The 18,098-nt window shown below is 42.4% G+C and overlaps 2 protein-coding genes across 4 annotated transcripts; one reads left to right on the top strand and one right to left on the bottom strand.

Annotated features, from left to right (window-relative positions):
• Positions 1-637: 637 nt before the first annotated feature.
• Positions 638-8,510, bottom strand: si:dkey-185m8.2 (trichohyalin). Of its 2 annotated transcripts, none has more exons than XM_041031554.1 (3): positions 8,318-8,510; positions 7,224-8,042; positions 638-6,778 (listed from the first exon to the last, which is right to left on the bottom strand). In XM_041031554.1, exons 1-3 carry the CDS (start codon positions 8,364-8,366, stop codon positions 1,191-1,193), a joined length of 6,456 nt encoding a protein of 2,151 aa, XP_040887488.1. In that variant the 5' UTR covers positions 8,367-8,510; the 3' UTR covers positions 638-1,190. The 2 variants fall into 2 exon arrangements, with proteins under 2 accessions (XP_040887488.1, XP_040887489.1); XM_041031555.1 differs by having other exon boundaries at positions 7,224-7,994.
• A 2,565-nt stretch (positions 8,511-11,075) lies between these two features.
• Positions 11,076-17,693, top strand: f13a1b (coagulation factor XIII, A1 polypeptide b). Of its 2 annotated transcripts, none has more exons than XM_041031558.1 (15): positions 11,076-11,259; positions 12,849-13,072; positions 13,590-13,778; positions 13,886-14,134; positions 14,215-14,333; positions 14,431-14,538; positions 14,777-14,951; positions 15,244-15,382; positions 15,475-15,578; positions 15,728-15,816; positions 15,897-16,050; positions 16,416-16,691; positions 16,884-17,044; positions 17,154-17,290; positions 17,552-17,693. In XM_041031558.1, the coding sequence occupies exons 2-15, from the start codon at positions 12,886-12,888 to the stop codon at positions 17,691-17,693; spliced, it is 2,229 nt and encodes a 742-aa protein (XP_040887492.1). In that variant the 5' UTR covers positions 11,076-11,259; positions 12,849-12,885. The 2 variants fall into 2 exon arrangements, with proteins under 2 accessions (XP_040887492.1, XP_040887491.1); XM_041031557.1 differs by having other exon boundaries at positions 11,076-11,300.
• Positions 17,694-18,098: the final 405 nt, after the last annotated feature.

The raw sequence follows: 18,098 nt of genomic DNA, 5'->3' as shown, positions 1-18,098 counted from the left end.
CCCCAGACGCTTTGAAAACGGTCCCACCCCGTGGAGATGATCAAAGAAGCAGGGCTCCATCTTGACACAACACCCTCTCATTTTGCCTCTAAAGGCAGCTCACATTGAATGGACAGATTAAAAAACATTGCTGCCATGTTAGATACAGACCAGCACTCACACTCCATAATTATTAGCCTGATGATTGCACACGAGTGTTTTTGGATGTTGCATCTGGCTCCGCAGATGATGGAAGTTGTTGTATGTATCCACCCGCATTTTCCTGGCTGTCAAAAATTGCATTCTGAGAAAGCTGTACTCCTCTCATCAAGAGTCATAATTTACTTGTCAAAGCAGGAGTCCTCTCAGCATGCGGGAGGCTCCCTGGGGTTATAATTGCGAGATGGTTTGGTTCTCCTGAAATACCTCCAGTCAAGAAGAAGCACGGGCCTGCTAGTCAGGCTTTGTGTACTCTTCCTTTTAAAAGTAGCCATTTACACAGAAAATTGTAAAACATGGTTAAAAAAATATATTTGACTAGCTTCACTATACTTTCACCATCAACTCCTTGTCATCAGTGACTTTCAACACTGATTGCCTTGGTGCTCAGTCAACTCTACACTGACACAAGGTCCCCATCTTGTGGAGAAAGAGTAGATCAGCTAAGATTTGTCTGAAAAATCATGTTGGGTCTGCAGTTCATTCAGAATTTTATGTTTTTTTTTTTTTTTGTTAAAGTAATGAATAATTAATGGATATTTATACGAATCATTCATTAAGCAGGTTTCAAGTTCTGTGCTTATGTACAAGTTTGAGGAACTTATACTTATATACTTATGTTCTACTAAATCTCAGAGAAGAATATTATTACTTTTTACTTTACTGTTATTACTTGTTTATTCCTTTTTATTTATTTGTCAACCATAGTTACTGGTCACACTGTTCAGGATTAAACCAGGTTTTCAGTTTTTTTTTTGTCTTGTGGGTATCCAAAATTTAACCAAAGAAAGCCAGTTGAGATCTGCTGGACTAAAATTGATATATTCTTTTACTTAAAATGCAGTTCTGTTACTTGGAAAGGGGAATTTTTATTCTGTGATATTAATAGTTTTACTGAAATTAAAGATCTGAGTACTTCTTCCATAAATTTATTGGAACATATTCACACAACAGCATAACAGTATTTACATTATAAATTTTACACAGTCTCATTACTGTTCTCCGCTGTTCAAAGCCACTACACCCTCCAACTTTTCAAACAATCCTTCAATGACAGAGTGGGTGTTCTTGCTGGTCAGCACATGATACCTGCCCCCACATCTCTCCACAAGCCCCATCAGTTCCCCATTCCTCAGGATGTGCTGCTCCGCACTCACCCCTAGAGTTTCCCCCCATGTGAACAACACCAGGGTGCGTTGCCAGATCTCTCCCCCAAACAAACTCATGTGCTCCTCCACAGCTCTCCTGTACTTCCGTGTGCAGGTTAAGAAGGCCGGCATGACCAGGAGGACGACGTGAGGTCCTGGGCGACACCAGGAGATACTGTCGAGAAGACTTTTCCTCTGCAATGTGTTTGTTGGGTCTGGTCCATCTCGCCACCTCAAACCTAGCGGCTCTACAACCGCGAGGTGTCTCCCAGCTATCTGACCTTTCCAAGACCGGAAGGTAGATCCATCAAGTTCGGAGGCCTCTCCACCCAGGATGGTGACTCCAGGTGGGGAGAGAGGTGACCAGGACTCCCCTAACACCACCACCCTCAAATCTGACCCAGGAGAGTCTTTGTTGTTTGAAGTTCTGTGACCCTGACTCTGAGAAAACAACCTCAAATCACTGATAACCCTTTCCCTTTCCAGTTCCTCTCTGCCATTTTTCTTATTCATCTCTAACCCTCTTCCTCTCACCCCTTCCATTTCATCAGCCATCTCTATATCTTTTAGTGTTTCAAGGTGACAGTTATTGCTCTCTGCAGCTGACGATGCTGTTTCCATCGTCTGATCCTCCCCATCCTTTGTGCTTTCTCCTTTATCTGACTCTTTTCCTCTTCCCTTTTCCCTTCTCTCACTGACCTCTTGGTACATCATATGGACATCGTCCTCTGAGCTCTCAGCTGCGTCTTCCAGACTGAAAAAATCCACCTCATGGACTCTCATGTTGTCGTGAGCCTCATGTTGTCTGTCTCTTTGCCCTCTTTCACGTAATTCTGCCTCTCGTGCTTCAAGATTCTGCTCCCATTTGTCCAGTTTGTTGAGCAAGATCTTTAAATTTTTCTCCTTTTTGTGAAGTTCTTCTTTCAGCAAAGCCAAGTCTCTCCCCATCTCATCTAACTGCTGAGTTGTAGAGTTTACATGTTCATTTCGCATCTGCAGCTCTGACTTCCAATTGAGCAACTCCTGCTCTTCATTTTTTAAGTAGTGCTCCATGTCTTTTAATTCTTTCCCCTGGTCTTTCAGCCCTTTTACCTTCTGCTGAAGATCTTGTCCGTGAGAGCTTAGCTCTCTTTGTTTACCTTCCAGAGCTCTAAGCAAGCTTTCTAGCTCCCTTTCCTTTTTCTCAATATTCTGTGCTCTCATTTTCACATCTTGCTCGTATTGATCTATTCTCTCTTGCTGTTTTACTTGTTTCTCCAGATTCTCTTTCAGTTTTCTGAGTTCCTGTTCATTACTTTCAAGCTTTACCTCTTTTTCAACAAGCTCTACCTCTTTTGCATCCAACTGGAGTCCTCTTTTGCTCAGCTCTTCTTCGTTCCTACTCAGCCCCTGTTCCCTCTCCCTTACTTGTTTTTCCCTTTTTAAGAATTTCTGTTCAATCTCCTCATCCTTAATTCTGAACTCACTTTGTTTCTCAATCAGCTGTTTCTCAAAATGCTCTCTCAGCTCATTCATCTTCATGTTTGCCTCGTCGTCTCTGTCTTTCATCCTTTCTATCTCTACTTGCAGTTTGTCATTTTCCTCTTTTAATGCCAGAACCTCCAGATCTCTCTCTTTAAGAACTATTTGGATTTCAGATTCTTTGCTCTTTACCTGCTCTTCAAATCCTCTGAGATGATTCCTAACTTCCTCCTCGCTCTCCTTCTTCAGCTCCTCATACTTTATTTTGAGATTGTCTGTCTCCTTTCTCATCTTCTCATTTTGCTCCTGAAGCTCCCCAACTCTCTTTTGACTTTCCTCGTATTTCTGCCGACTTTCTTCCTTCAAACGAGTTATTGCATCGTCCTTCTCTTTTGCAACTGATTCGATGTTCTCGTCTCTTCTTGCAACCTCCTTTTCATATTCCTGAATCATGCTTGTCATCTCCTTTTCCATCTTCTTGGCGAGATTGTTCAGCTCTGACTTTGTTTGCTCGATTGTTAGCCTCAGCTGGATGATCTCTCTCTCGTTTTCTCTGTCTCTTTGCCTCAGGTGCTCCAGCTCCTCTTCTTTTTCCTGCAGTTTTTCCATCATGTCAGCCTCTTTTTTCCTCTCCTGCTCTGTGTGACGTTGCTGTATCTCAATGATACTGGAGCTCTGGTTTTTATTGCTTTCTTTCAAATCTTCAATTACTTCTAAGTAGTTTGCACATGTCTTTTTTGCCTCATCCACCTCACTGTCTCTCTGTGCAAGAAGACACTGTGCTTGTGTTATTTCTTTAGTTTTCTTGTCAAGGATTTCTATCATCTTGTTCATCTCATTTTCTGTTTTCTCATCCTTCTTCTTCTGCTCTTCCTTCCATCTCATCTCCCTGGAGTCGGCCTGGTGTTTAATACCTTCAATCTCAGTTTCCTTTTCTTTTAGCTTTCTCTCCACTTCGTTTAAAAGCTGTAGTTTCCTCTCCTCCATCTCTCTCTCTCTGTCTTGCAGTCGTTGCTCTGCCTCTTTCTTTTGGCTTAGAATAATTTCTCCTCTCTCTTCTTCTTTTCGTTGCAGAATTTCTTCAATATCATTTATGTGCTGGTTCAATTTTTCTATCACCCGTTCTGTTTCTTGTAGTTTCTGCGTCATCTGTCTCTTGTGATTTAATTGATCCCTTTCTCTTTCCTCTTCTGTCTGTCGCAGGGTTTGCTCGAGTTGTTTTAAATGTTCTTTCATCTCTTCCATTTCTCGTTCTTTTCCTTCTAGTCTTTGCCCCATTTCTCTCTTGTATTTTAAATGGTCTATTTCCGTCTCTTCCTTTTGTTGCAGTTTCTCCTTCAGTTCTTTGACCTCTAGTTTGATCTCCTCAGTTTCTTTTTCCTTTTCGTTCAGTCTTTGCTCTGTTTCTTTCTTGTAATTTAAATGATTCATTTCTTTCTCTTCCTTTTGCTCCAGCTTTTCCTTAAGTTCTTTGGCATTCAGTTTCATCTCCTCAATCTCTTTTTCCCTTTCCTCCACCGTTCTCTCCATCTCTTTCTTGTATCTTTGTTTCTCCTTCTCACTTTCTTGCATCTTTTCTTCGATTTCATCACTGTGCCGACGTTTTAACTCTTCTGTTAGTCTGTCTCTCTCTTGCAGTATTTCCAAAATGTATTTTTCATTGTTTTGATTAATCTTTTCCTTCTCTTTCTCATTTTCCAGGACCTTTTCTTCTATTTGGGTGATATATTTTCGTTCTAACTCTCTTATCTCGGTTCGTCTTTCCTGCAGTTGTTTCTCAGTTTCTTTTGCCAACTGTTCTTTCTTCTCGTCAGTCTCTCTTTTTCTTTCTTCCTCTATTTCCTTTATTTTTTCCAAGTACTGTTGCTGTACCCTTTGTATATCTTCCTTGTTTTCTTTCACTTTTCTCTCTATTTCCTTCTGATGTTCAGCCCTCATTGCATCCATCAGTTTTTCCATTTCATTGATTTTTCTTGCCATTTCTTCCTGATGCTGCAGTTTTAAGGCTTCTGTTTCTTTATGTTTCTGTTGCATCTTTTGTGCCACGTCGTTTTTGTGATTTAGATGAATCATTTCCTTGTCTTTTTCATTTTCTAGCATTTTTTCTTTTATTTGAGCCTGATACTTTTGTTCTAGCTCTGCTATATATTTCTTTTTTGCTTGCAGATGTTCCTCATTTTCTTTTGCAAACTGCTCTCTCAGATCTGCAATCTGCCTCTGGCTTTCCTGCTGTATGACCCTTATTTCCTTTTCATACAGCTGTTTGATCCTTTGCATATCATGAGCCTTTTCTTTCAAAGTCTGATCAATTTCTATTTGGTGTTGAACTTTCGCTGCCTCTGTCATTTTTTCTATTTCACTGATTTTTCGGGCCATCTCCTCTCGATGCTGCAGTTTAATGTCTTGTACTGCTGTTTCTTTTTCTTGCATTTTTCTCTCCAGCTCTTTCTTGTGTTGTGATTTCATTTCTTCAACTTTCCTTTCCATATCTTTTTCATACTGTTTAATATTTTCGAGAGCCATCTGCTTTTCCTCTGAGGCTTTCTTTCTCAGTTCGTCCTGCTCTTTGTCTTTTTCAGACAATTTTGTTTCCATCTCCTTTTTTAGGTTTTCTTCCAGCTTTGTTATCTCCCTGTTATTTTCTTCTTGTTGTTTCTCAAGAACAGCATTGTAGTGTCTTTTGGTCTCGTCCATTTCAACTTTTAAAGAATCAGCTTTTTCAATCCACTTTGCTTTTTCTTTCTTGTGCAGCTCAATAGTTTCCTCCAGTTTCTCCACTTCTTTCCTCAGTTCTTGTTTCTTCGCTCCAAAGGCATCCTCCCACTTTTTTCTCTCATGTTCATTTTCTACAGCGGCACGTTCAAGGTCGAGCAGCTTCAGTTGCTGCTCGTCAATTCTTTCTTTCAGCTCCTCAATCTCTCTCTCTCTTAGCCCCAGGTTAAGCATTGTCTCGTCCCTTTCTTTTCTACTTTGGTTTAGTGCTACACGGTTTCTCTCGTTTTCTATGTTCAGATCCTGAATTTCCCTCTCTTTATCCTCTGTCAGCCATCGTATCCTCTCTTCTAGCTCGCCAATATCATTCTTCCTTTCACCAGCCCTTCTGTCCTCGTCTTCCTCTTCTTCCCTTTGAATGTCAGCCTTCCCAGGTGATTTTACCTTCCTCTTCCAATCAAAGAGTCTTCTGATGCTCTTCATCTCCCTGTCTCTCATGTTCTTCAACTCTGTTGCCTGACGAACCATTTTATCTCCCATGTCCTTCAGGCGCTGGTTGAACTTTTCGTTCCTTTGTCTGCTCAGATCCCGGACGTCCTGAACCAGGGTGGAAAAAGCCTCACACCTGTTTGTTGCTGCCATCTTTTCCACTTTCTCCAGGAGCTCTGTCACCTTGGTGGGGCCTTCACTTCCTCTTCCTCCTCCATCTAAGTTGCTGATGACATGGTATCTGCCCCGGCATTTCTCCAGCAGCCACTGCATGTCCCTGCCCCCACCCTGGATGTGCTGCTCAATATCCACCCCCTCTCGAAGTTGATCGCCGTGGGTGAATAGCAAGATAGTGTGTCTCCATACACCCTCACCCAAAAGCTCCAGATGTTCTCTCACATGTCCCATTTTTACCAGTGTATCCACTCTCAGAGTCAGCAGGATTGCATGGGGCCCTGGTGGACACATGACCACACTACCAACAATTTCCCTCTTCACCCTCTCCGGTGTAGAACCTGCTGCGCCTGCCTCCCAGCCCGGTGTGTCCACCATCGTCACCAGCCGCATGGACACCTCCGCTTGTTGACGGATGCACTCCTCAGTTACTGTCCCCACTTGGAAGAGGTCATTTTTTCCCAGGATAGTATTCCCAGCAGAACTCTTTCCTGTTTCACGCTCACCCAGGAGAACCAGTCTGACTTCGTGCAGACGTCGGGAAGCTTTGGAGAAAGACTGATGAGCATCCAACTCGGAACCCTGTGGACCATCATCTGGCAAGGACAAAGGTACAGATTTTTCCGTGAAATTAACTGTTTTTACTCAATCAATCAACTATTTAATTCGTTTACAAAACTGTTTTGGCTAATGTGTAAAATTCATCCTCTTTTTCTCTCTATTGTGGTCTTCAGCAACTCCTGATAAAAATATTGGGGTCTTAACAAGCCAGATGTTTGACTTTCTTCACCTGACCCAGCAGACACATACGAACAGTAGCAATCATTTTCAAGTTAAATTCAAAAACACACAGGAAATGATATACAACTAATGTAATGAGGCTAAATGACCGTAAAAGAGATCTGTAGATTTTCCATGTTTTGTAAAATCTGTATTAAAACGTGGCACTACACAGTTTGTGTCTTATTATGACATGAAATGATGTCATGTACTTCAGAGGACTTGAAATGTTTTATAAATCAAGCGAACAGAAGAACTCACTCGTGACAGCAGCTTTGATGGTCTCTCTCTGCATCTGTGCCTCCATCTGCCTCTGTTTCTTCCTCCTTTCCCTGGCTCTCCTCTTCCCATCTGCTTCCAAACCCAACAGAACTGAATTACCCATCTCCAAATGACTCTTTCCATCTTTCTTCCCGTCCACCATTTGCTCCAGCTTCCTTATCAGCTCTTTAACCTGTGCTCCATCTCCTTTACTCCGATTGTTCAGGACATGATATCTGTTCCCACTCTTCCGGAGGAGTCTTTGGAGGGCCAAGCCGCTCGTTAGAATCCGTTGCTCCATAGTAGTCAGTCCCAGTTCGTCCCCCCTGGTAAACAGCAGCATGGTATGTTCCCAAACGTCTTTTCCCAGTGGCTCCAGGTGCTCCTCTATCTCCATGATGTAGGCATCGTTCACTGAGGCGCAGGACCGAACTACTAGAAGCACAGCGTGGGGTCCCGGTGGACAAAGCGATACACTCCGTAAAGTTTCTCTCCTCACCCAGTTGGGGGTGCTGTTGAGCGGGTAGTACCACTCCCACCCAGGTGTGTCCACCACCATGACTTTTCTCCCTTCCACAACAGCTCGCCTTTTCACACACTCCTCCGTGGGCTTCCCGCTTTCGAACCCTCCTTCCAGGATGGTGTTTCCTGCCGCACTCTTCCCAGTTCCTTTCCGACCCAGGAGGACCAGTCTAATTTCTGGGAGAGGGTTAGGGACGCTCTTTGAAGCGGGAGGGTGTTGTGAGGCCATGGCGGCCTGCAGACTCTCATCTGTGAAGGCAGGGAGAAGTACCTCTTCAGTACACCGCACCGGATAAACTGAATGACACAAAACACAAAAGTGTCACAATAATCAGTCGTCCACTCTCTGCTTTATACCTGAATTCGTTTTCATTGTTTAACTTTGATAACCACAACTGGATTGTTATACTTTTCTTGTAATTTTTTTATGTTTTTATTGTGAAATACCTGAACAGGCAATTCCACAAACTTGTGTTATCCACTTTGTTGTTGCTTTAGAATAAAGGGCAGCTTTACAAGCTCATTTCAAATCTATAGAAAACAAAAGAGGAAGAGTTTGACAGTAGACTCACCACTATTCACCACGGTGCTCGGACTGCAGTTCTCATCTGTCGTGTCCATCACCTCTGTGTTCAGTTTTTACTCTCGTCCTTCCCCTTCCTCTTTTTAGTTCCTGTGTGTCTTTTACAGGAAGAATTTCTTCAGCGTCATTGCAAAAGAGAACAGAAACACACTGATACTCAATTGATCTAAAACGAGGCTTCGTGCTGCACAAACTGAAGACAGAAGGTGGAAGACTTGCCCTTGTCACGTGACCCACCTGTGGTTTTCTATCATGCACTCATTTAAGATGACAGGAAGTTAACAAATGGCGTGGTGAGCTTTTAAGACACAGTTGGACATGCATATGTTTGCAGAACATGTGTCGTTCACACACAGACGTATACATGCATGTTGCACACAGCTGCAAAGATTTATTCATGTGTGCGTATGTTGTACATATACAGAACAAGTGTATGCATGCTGGCACACGCATGCAGGCTTCAAAGATGAGCTGCAGAGCATGTTGTTGTCAGACGTTGTCCTGTGGTAAATGTGTGGCACTATTTCCTCTCCGTAGAAGCAAAGAGGTACAGAGCTAACTTAGCCTTGTGGTGAAGAGTTCCTTCCTGAGACTGAGCTGCCTGTGTATTTTAAAGGACAGTGTGAGCAAACAGCAGTGTTGAGTAGTTTTTGCAAAATGCAAAACTCTTAATTTTTTCTGTAATTTATAATTTTTAAAAGATTATTTAACGTGTTTGACATCATGTAGAACAAAGATGCCCCCTAGTACCGTATTTTGCTCATTTATTTGTTCAGTATGCTTTATTTCTGTAAATAGATAACGCCTTACTTTTCCACAGTACGATGCCTGTGACTGTACTTTTATTCCAACAGTTTTGGTTTTGTGGTATTTGTTGTTAACACAGTAAATTCTAAATCAACACCAGAAAGAGCAAAACAGATCAGCTAATGACTGATGAGCTCCGTAGCTGTAATTCATCATGAACTAATGTAGAGATAAATTTGTTTCCTAACAGTCGTTGTATTGTGTGAAGAGCCAGCATCCTTTCATCATGTGTGTGGTCAGAGCTGCTTGCTGTCACTGCACCATGACTGTGCGGCGTCCCTGGCTGCATGCATGGTACAACATGTGCTCATGTCCAGTCCCGCCTGTGCCATGAAGACACAAAAACACACACATTAGATCACGTCCTTTATGATTCACGCTTTCCTTCAGCGGCAGTCAGGGTTAATAAAAACAAACCCTGTTTATGGAAAGGACTGAATCAGTCGTATTGATTTGTAGCCATTATGCCAAGCAGAGTTGTTTTGAGGTCTGTTAAGTGTTCGGTGAATATTACCATGATGGAGAGCCTTTTCACATGTGTGCTGCTTTTTGTAAATGTCAAATGAATTACTTTTTATTGCAATCCCTGGAGCAGCAGCACTTCCCTCCAAATATGAGGCTGCCTGGTCTCTAAAAGATTCAATGTCATGAAATTAAAAAAAAAAAAAAAAAAAACAGCCCCCAAAAATTCTGCCATCAATGCTGAAGCCCCTTACTTGGTCTTGTCAGCGTAACATATACATTTGCATTGGCATTTGCTGATTAGTTTGCCCCTGAAATTAACTGATCAATCAAGAAGATAAGTGCTGATGTTGGAAATGGGAAACATAGAAACCCACAGTGCAGTATATGGTTATTCTTGGCTTGTTTCCACATCTGTTGCAGACTTGGAATAGCTTTCAAAGTAAAGGTTGCACGTCCAATAAAGTCAATCATTTCTAAACATAAGGAGCTCTCTGCTTTGGAGGGAAATTAAACTGTATTTTATGTTCATGTTTTGGGTACTGATGGAAACTTACTGATGGAAATTCTTGGTAGCTGCATTTGATTGAGTGAATCAGGGAAAAGGAAATCTTTGGCACAAGCAGTGTGGTGGCTCCGCTGGCTCTTCAGCTGTGGGACTTTTTATGCCTTTTTATTGTGATTGGACTCATTTCTTGCTTTTTACAACCCTTCAATACAGTTTCAGTGCCAATATGGAAAAGAAAACCGTATATAATGTAGAGTGAATGCTGAAAGCTGTCTTAGTAATAAGGTACAGAGGAAGCAATGTAGTAGCAACAGTGACAGGAGTAACAGAAATAGTCACACCTCAAACTGACAGTCACTTGTCCATGCAGTATACTTAAAGAATAGTTGGGGAACTGTGGTGGCTAGCTAGGTCATCTTTTCCTCGTTTTAGTTTAGCAACATTTGCAAAATGTACAGCTGATACTGATGGAAATGGGATGAGATGTACAGTATTTGGGGCAACACAACGGTGCAGGGCTTAGCATTGTTGTCTCATAGAATGCTCTGGTTTCTAACCTTCAGGCCGGCCGGGGCCTTTCTGTGTGATTTTGCATGTTCTCCTTCTGCTTGCGTGCGTTTCCTCTGTGGATGGATGCAAGTTTTTACTGACAGGAACCCGAATGCCTGTAGAAAATAGTACAGTTGTTGGGATATTTCAATGTGAACCAAAGTGATGGAAAATTAGAAAAAGACAGAAAGACAAAGAAAAAGACAAAGAAAACAGACTGTCTCCTCCTCCTCCTCATAAGATGAAGATAATAATTTCAGTACACTGAATGTGTGTGTTTATCAAACTGAGTCCCATGGGACTTCTCGAATGAGACTCGGCCAGTCTGTGACTTTATCTGTCCGAGCCCCATCCAGCTGTGGTTTGTGCAGAGATGGTAGATTCCACATCCTGCTCCCAAGTTAGACGGACCAGTTACACCCACGACAACACTATTTCCCCGCAGAGGTCTTAAATACACACACACATACACGCGCACACACACACACAGATAGCTCTTCCTTGCCCCTGTAGGGTATATAAGCAGAAGCAAAGGACTCCCGGACGGAGCAGCAGCAGCAGCCTGACTCAACCAACATCAGCTTCTCTCTCCAACTTCACCTGAGGTGCGTCCACTCCGCATTCAAATATTCGAAGACACACGTTCGTAAGTAAAAGCTCTGCTGTGGTTCAGCCTTTTAATTGCACTAAAATTCCTTAGCAGTTTGGTAACATTGTTTGTGTTTATATCTTCCAGATGTGAAAATGCAGATTTATTAGTTAATACATCTGAGAGTCATTTGGAAAGTTTTGCAGTTCTTGTGCAATGTTTAAAACTATTTTGGAGAAACAAACATGTCATGTCTGTTTTTGATGCATTTTTCTTACACCTAAGATTTTGTTACATGGCAGCGCTATATTTTCAATCATCTCACTCAAACTAAAACTAATAGACCAGTGGTTACAACAGTTGTTTTTTAATAATGTGATAATTTGAGAATTATTGTTTTTATATCAAATAAAATCAAATACAAATAATTATTGGTTGTAGCCACAAGTGGAAACATTGGACTTTGTCTGCGTAACAAGTTATTTCCATTCATGGCTGACCAAAGAGATTAAAAGAGTCTATAAAGGTGAAAACAATAAACCAAAAAAACCTAACTGACCGATGTGGCAATTTAAAAAAAATGGTTGGATTCAAACTTAGCCCTGGGTGTGAACACATCAGTTCAATGTCAACAAAGACCCTCAGTGTACTCAGTGTGACTCATAAAAGCCACAAAACATGAAACAGAACTAAAATTGCACCAACCCTTCAGCCCACATGGGGTCTATCTAAAACCTGCTTTCAAGAGGCGGAGCGGGCTGCCACTGCAGGTCAGAGAGGCATGAAGTTTCTGCCATGATGATTATGTAAGTATGTGGCAAGACTGATTTAACCATTAAATACACAACGTTTGTTTTCATAAGATGCTTGCAGGGTGCACAGTGTGTAGTAAGTTTGCGGTACGAACACCTGCCTGAGAAAAATGGCTCAGTGTTGCATAATGTGGGTGTGTGCTGAATGAGGAGAGAAGTTTGGGATGATGTTTGGCTGCATGAGTCATCATTTAGCACACTGAAAGCTCTGTTTTCACCTTAACCACCGTTGGCCCACATGTAATGCAGATGTTTTCACAGTAACATCAAGTCCAATGTAACCTACAGGATTCAGTAAATTCATATTTATATTAGCAGTAGTGGACACTTTTCACACTTATCACACAACAGAAAAACCTGTTCGACTGCTGCGGTTCCATGACCGGGAATGACTCTGTCATTTGCCAGTTGTACATAACTTTGTCTTTTAATAGACATGATTAATGCTCTGTGTTAAAACTAATGTTCCTGTCTCTGTCACCGCAAAAACACAAGACAATATTTGTGAAGTGAAAATAAACACCAAACACTAATAGCATCTTTCTTTACTGGCATCTTACAGGAAGGGGAGTGACTGCAAACTCCCCTCTACCCCAACCCACAAACACACATGGAAACCACTTGTGATATAAAAGTATTTGAAACTGCTGATTTAATTCAATTCAGCCTTTAGAAGGTGCATAGAGAAACTACAGACACAAACTGCAAGAATATTTTAGACATGACATCAAAGGTGAGGAGGTTGCATTTTATTTTTATTATTTATTATTCTATACCCTCTCTCCTCTTCCAGTCCTTCAAGGGATCATCCAACCTGAACCATCACCACCATGTCTGACCAAGATGCCACCCCAACCCCCTCTCCTGCCCCCCCTCCACCCACTGGACCCCGTCCCAAGGTCACAAACCGTGGCCGCACCGCAATTCCCATTGCCAGCTCCAACTCTGACACAACGGACATCCCCGAGTTTGAGCACTTTGGTGTACTGGGCCCGAGAGGACTTCCACCTCTGACTGGTGAGGGAGAAACATTGTCATATGTGTCACAGAGTGTCTTGGTGGGAGAAGATAAAGACCTTTTCCCAGCAATGACACAGTTTCCAGTAGGTTTTTGTGCGTGACTGACACATGACTGACATCCAAACACGATAAACTCTGCTCACTTTCTGCAGCTTGTCACTACCCCACAGCCCGTATTACTGTCAGACAGCTGCGAACAGAGAGATATCCAGATGTGACAGGAATTTAGGAATGCAACATCTGCACATTTTGTGGTAAATTAGAAAACAAATGAACAGCTGAAGTGAAATTAGGGCAGAGATATTGCACAGCAGGGTTACCATTAAGGTAGAAACACAAAAAATAAAGTTTTCAAACAAAAGCCAATTCAGCACTCAGAGCTAAGCAGGGCGGGGGTGAGTCATCGATTGCTGCTGTCCTGTGCATATGGCTCATTAAGTCTGGTCAGTTTCTTTGTGGCCAACACTGCCACCACATCCCATGCAAAACCATCCTAAATTTTTTGTCCATTCAGAGTATCTTGACATCCACGGCGTGGACATGATGAAGAAGCTGGATGAGAGCAACAAGATGCTTCACCACACCACGTTGTACCAATCCGACTATCTCATCGTCCGACGAGGACAAGAGTTCCAGGTCAAGATCACCTTCAACCGTCCCTACAATTCTGCTCAAGACAAGTTTGCTGTGGAGTTTGTCATTGGTGAGTCCAGTATACTGTAATCCTGATGGTCTAAATAGTGAGTTTCCATCCTGCAGAAAGCAATCAGTTGTTTAAAACTCTTAATTCTGGATTGCATGTTCACCCAGGCTCCAGTCCTCAGTACAGCAAGGGCACCTACGTTCCTGTATTCCCCACTAGGGACCGTCAGGGGCCCTGGGCAGGCCGCATCACAAACACATCCGACAACATTGTCACTTTGGGCATCACTCCTGCAGCAAACTGCATTGTGGGGAAGTACCACATGTATGTTGCTGTGGTGACGCCCTTTGGCATCCGCAGGACCAAACGGGATGACAGCCGAGACCTCTACATCCTGTTCAACCCCTGGGCGGCAGGTCAGTTTAGACCTCGCAACCACAACCTTTTTCCACTTTAATATTCATAAACATCCACATGACCTGTTGTCTCTTCACAGATGATGCTGTGTTTCTGGATGATGAGCGAGAGAGAGAGGAGTGTGTGTTAAATGAATTGGGGATAATCTACCACGGCGCCTACGACGACATCGCTGAGAGAGACTGGAACTATGGACAGGTAGTATAAAAAAAAAAAAACAAGGACTTCCAAGACTTGATCAGTTAAATTTTCTGACTGAACTGGTTGTTTGTTTGTTTGTTTTGTTTTTTCCTAGTTTAACTTTGGAGTCCTGGACGCCTGTCTGTTCATCATGGACAAGTCTGGGATGCCCATCACCAACAGAGGAGACCCCATCAAGGTGACCAGACAGGCCTCTGCTATGGTAAGAAAGTATTTCTGGATATCTTTTTACATATGTGAAACTGGGATGTGCGGTTATAGATATAGAATATTACTGTAAAGTAAAATATAGACTTTTAATTTTAGTATAAGTAAAATATAAGTCTGCTTCTTTCGCTGCATGAAGAATAGCTCTATAACTTTTCTTTATCACCCTGTATAGCCACAAAATCCAGGGATAAACACTCATTAGAGAAAACATAAATTTTTGTCATACTCAGCTGAACTCTCACGATGAAGATGGTGTGTTGGTGGGGAACTGGAGTGGCGACTATACCTATGGCGTGGCGCCCACTTCCTGGACTGGCAGCACAGACATCCTGCTCAGCTACTCCAGAAACGATGCGCCGGTCTGCTACGCTCAGTGCTGGGTCTACGCCGCAGTCTTCAACACCTGTGAGATCTTGAATGGATCCAAACAGGCTAAGAACTTTACATTTTCCCTTCCAAAGCACATTTGACTTTTCTCTGACCTTAGATTTAAGTGGCTTCCTTTCATTAGGGATGTTTGCTGTAAGTCGGAAAGAACGGAGAATAGAGGATTTTACAGATTCTCATCATGACTGATACTTTGATGCTTTGGTTCAATTTACTTAGGAAACTGGTCAGTTTTTTCTTCTGCTGGAATCTATCCACTCCTTGATTTCTGTCTCTGCTTCTCTCTAAATGTTTTGCGACTGTGTCCTAGTCCTGCGCTGTCTGGGCATCCCATCCCGGGTCGTCACCAACTTCTTCTCCGCCCATGACAATGACGGAAACCTGAAAACTGACATCATCCTGGACGAGAATGGCAGGATTGACCGAAACCGCACCAAAGACTCTGTCTGGTACCACGTTTTTGACCTGCTGGTGTACAAATTTAGATAAGGATGATGAAAATGTTCCTAATGAAATGTGAAATAATGTTTGTCATTGTCAGGAACTATCACGCCTGGAATGAGTGCTACATGTCCAGGCCAGATCTCCCTGCTGGCTTTGGAGGTTGGCAAGTTGTGGATGCAACACCACAGGAGACCAGCGATGGTAAATGATAATAACATGAAATATTTGCTGATTTATAATAACAGGCTGTGGATCATTAAGAGTTGTATCAGTTGCTACTCTAATTATTTACAGACACAGTGTACTGCTGACACATCTATATCCAATATCTTCCCCTATTATCCACCAAGGCATGTACAGATGTGGTCCTGCATCAGTCCGGGCCATCAAACATGGAGAGATGTGCTTCCCCTTCGATGCTGCCTTTGTGTTTGCTGAGGTGAGCCTTTAAACTACATTATCTCTGTGTAAAAAAGTTTTTTTTAAACACACTTCCTCACCTCACACTTCCCCCTGCAGGTCAACAGCGATGTGGTGTTTTATTGCCGGAGAAAAGACGGGACCATGGAGCCAGTCAAAGTGAACCAGACTCACATAGGCCGCAAGGTTTTGACCAAAGCTGCCGGGGACACGACCCGCCGGGACATCACTGATCAGTACAAGTTCCCTGAAGGTCGGTGGATCCGTCCACTATAAAAAGCAGTATTCTAAAGCAGTGTGCAAAAATGACCGGTACAAAGTTCATTTGGGATAATTGTGGCTGAGTATTGGCACCAGCGGATGAGCCATGTTCCCCTACGTTGCTGCCAGATTTAGGCTCCAGTTGGCATCATTCTGGCTTGGATCCAAATACTTGGGCCAGTTTTGGTGCTTCATTTATGACAAATATGGCCTTAATTTGGCAACAAATGAAAGTCCTGATATCTCAAAATATGACAGATGCAGATGATCAGGAAGGTAAAACCTAATGCAAACTTTATTATCCTTTTGAAACATAGAAATACAAATCCAAAAATGCATTTCAATAATCCAATCCAGGCAGCACAGAGGAGCGAACCGTCCTGGAAAAAGCAGAAGAGTTTGGCTGCAAACGAGAGAAGTCTAACCCTCCTCTGGCTGACGTGGACCTGGTCCTGCCCACCCTGGAGATAAGCGTGGGCGACAACTTTGAGCTGAGCGTGGAGTTCATAAACCGAAGTGACCAGAAGCGCACCGTGGACATCTACATCAGCGGGAGCGTGGTGTATTACACCGGAGTCACCAGCTCTGAGTTCCTGATCATAACTCCCACAGTGAAGATTGAGCCCAACAAAAGTCAGTGTTTATTAATTCACTTTTGTCATAATAAAATAAAAAAACCATATGACCAACAAAAATACACCAATACAGAAGTATCTCTGTTGACTTTTTCATCATCAATCATCTAGTAGATCTGAATAAAAGAAACAGAAATAATTGAAAAAGTTACATGCAGACAGAGGTGCATTGTATTTTTATGTTCTACAGCTGCAAAGGAGATCGTGGTGGTCCAGTCAGAGCAGTACATGAGGCATCTCGTAGAACAGGCCAACCTTCACTTCATCGCTACTGGGAAGATCAAGGAGACCGGCCGGATCGTCACCGCCATGAAAGTCATCACCCTGCGCAATCCCAAACTCGTTGTTGAGGTCTGAAATAATCAGTTGACTGGTGAACAAACCAACACTGTTTAGTTTATGAATAACATTTTCTGTCGGTTGATTTTGTGAAGTTATCCGTGTGATGTGTGTGCTTCAGATATCAGGTGGAGGCAAAGTGAATGAAGAGATGATGGCGAAGGTGCAGTTTACAAACCCCTTCACCTTCAGCCTGGAGGGCGTCTACATTCGAATGGAAGGACCTGGAATCATGCCGCCCAAGTTCAAATATTACAGGTGAGCTCAGCACAGACGAAATCGGTGTTTCATCCTCTGCTTGAATTGAATTCCTGTTTTAATATTCACATTACATAAGACACTCTTTATGTAAGGTATGAAACAGATGCTCATTCAGGATGTATCATGAATTCATGTGTGAATTTCATTATTAAGAAATGTGTGTGTATATAATGTGTGTGAAATGCCCTTTACTATGTAACAAATTACAGCTGCCAGCCCTGTCCTGCTGGTATCTAACTCTGTCCTTTCTGGTTTTAGTATGATCCCAGGAGGCTCCTCCCTGACCTGGACAGAGCTTTTCACTCCGCAGAGGGCCTGCTCCACCAGGGTAATGGCTACTCTGGACTGTCCTGCCCTCAGGGAGGTCTCTGGCCAGGCGTCCTTCACCATCAAGCCCTGAGGATCACTACAGGATCACTGATTCCCAAAAGCATTTAACTCAGTTATACTTCAGGCCAAATATAGGCCTATAACATAGTTATGTAACTGTAGATTCACAGCGGTATAGATGCAACACTTATAACAGTGGTTATATTATCTAAAGTGGTGGTAGTCATAAGAATAGCATGTGCACTCTAACTATAGTCATTTTCAAAAATTAAATTTGTTAACACATGAGAGGTTCATCAAAATAGTTTCGTACCCTATTAAACGTTCGAAAGCTGTGATTTTTCTGATTAAGAAAGAAGGGATCCACAAATAGTGTTCTCACATACTGTTTTAATTTTTTTTTTGTCTTTTTAACTTTCAGAAATCTTCCAAAGAAAAGTAAACAAATATTATTTCTGTTATATTAATCAGTTAC

This window comes from Toxotes jaculatrix, chromosome 23, assembly GCF_017976425.1.
Source record: "Toxotes jaculatrix isolate fToxJac2 chromosome 23, fToxJac2.pri, whole genome shotgun sequence".
Lineage (NCBI taxonomy): Eukaryota > Metazoa > Chordata > Actinopteri > Toxotidae > Toxotes > Toxotes jaculatrix.
This window is presented reverse-complemented; position numbering and strand designations above follow the sequence as displayed.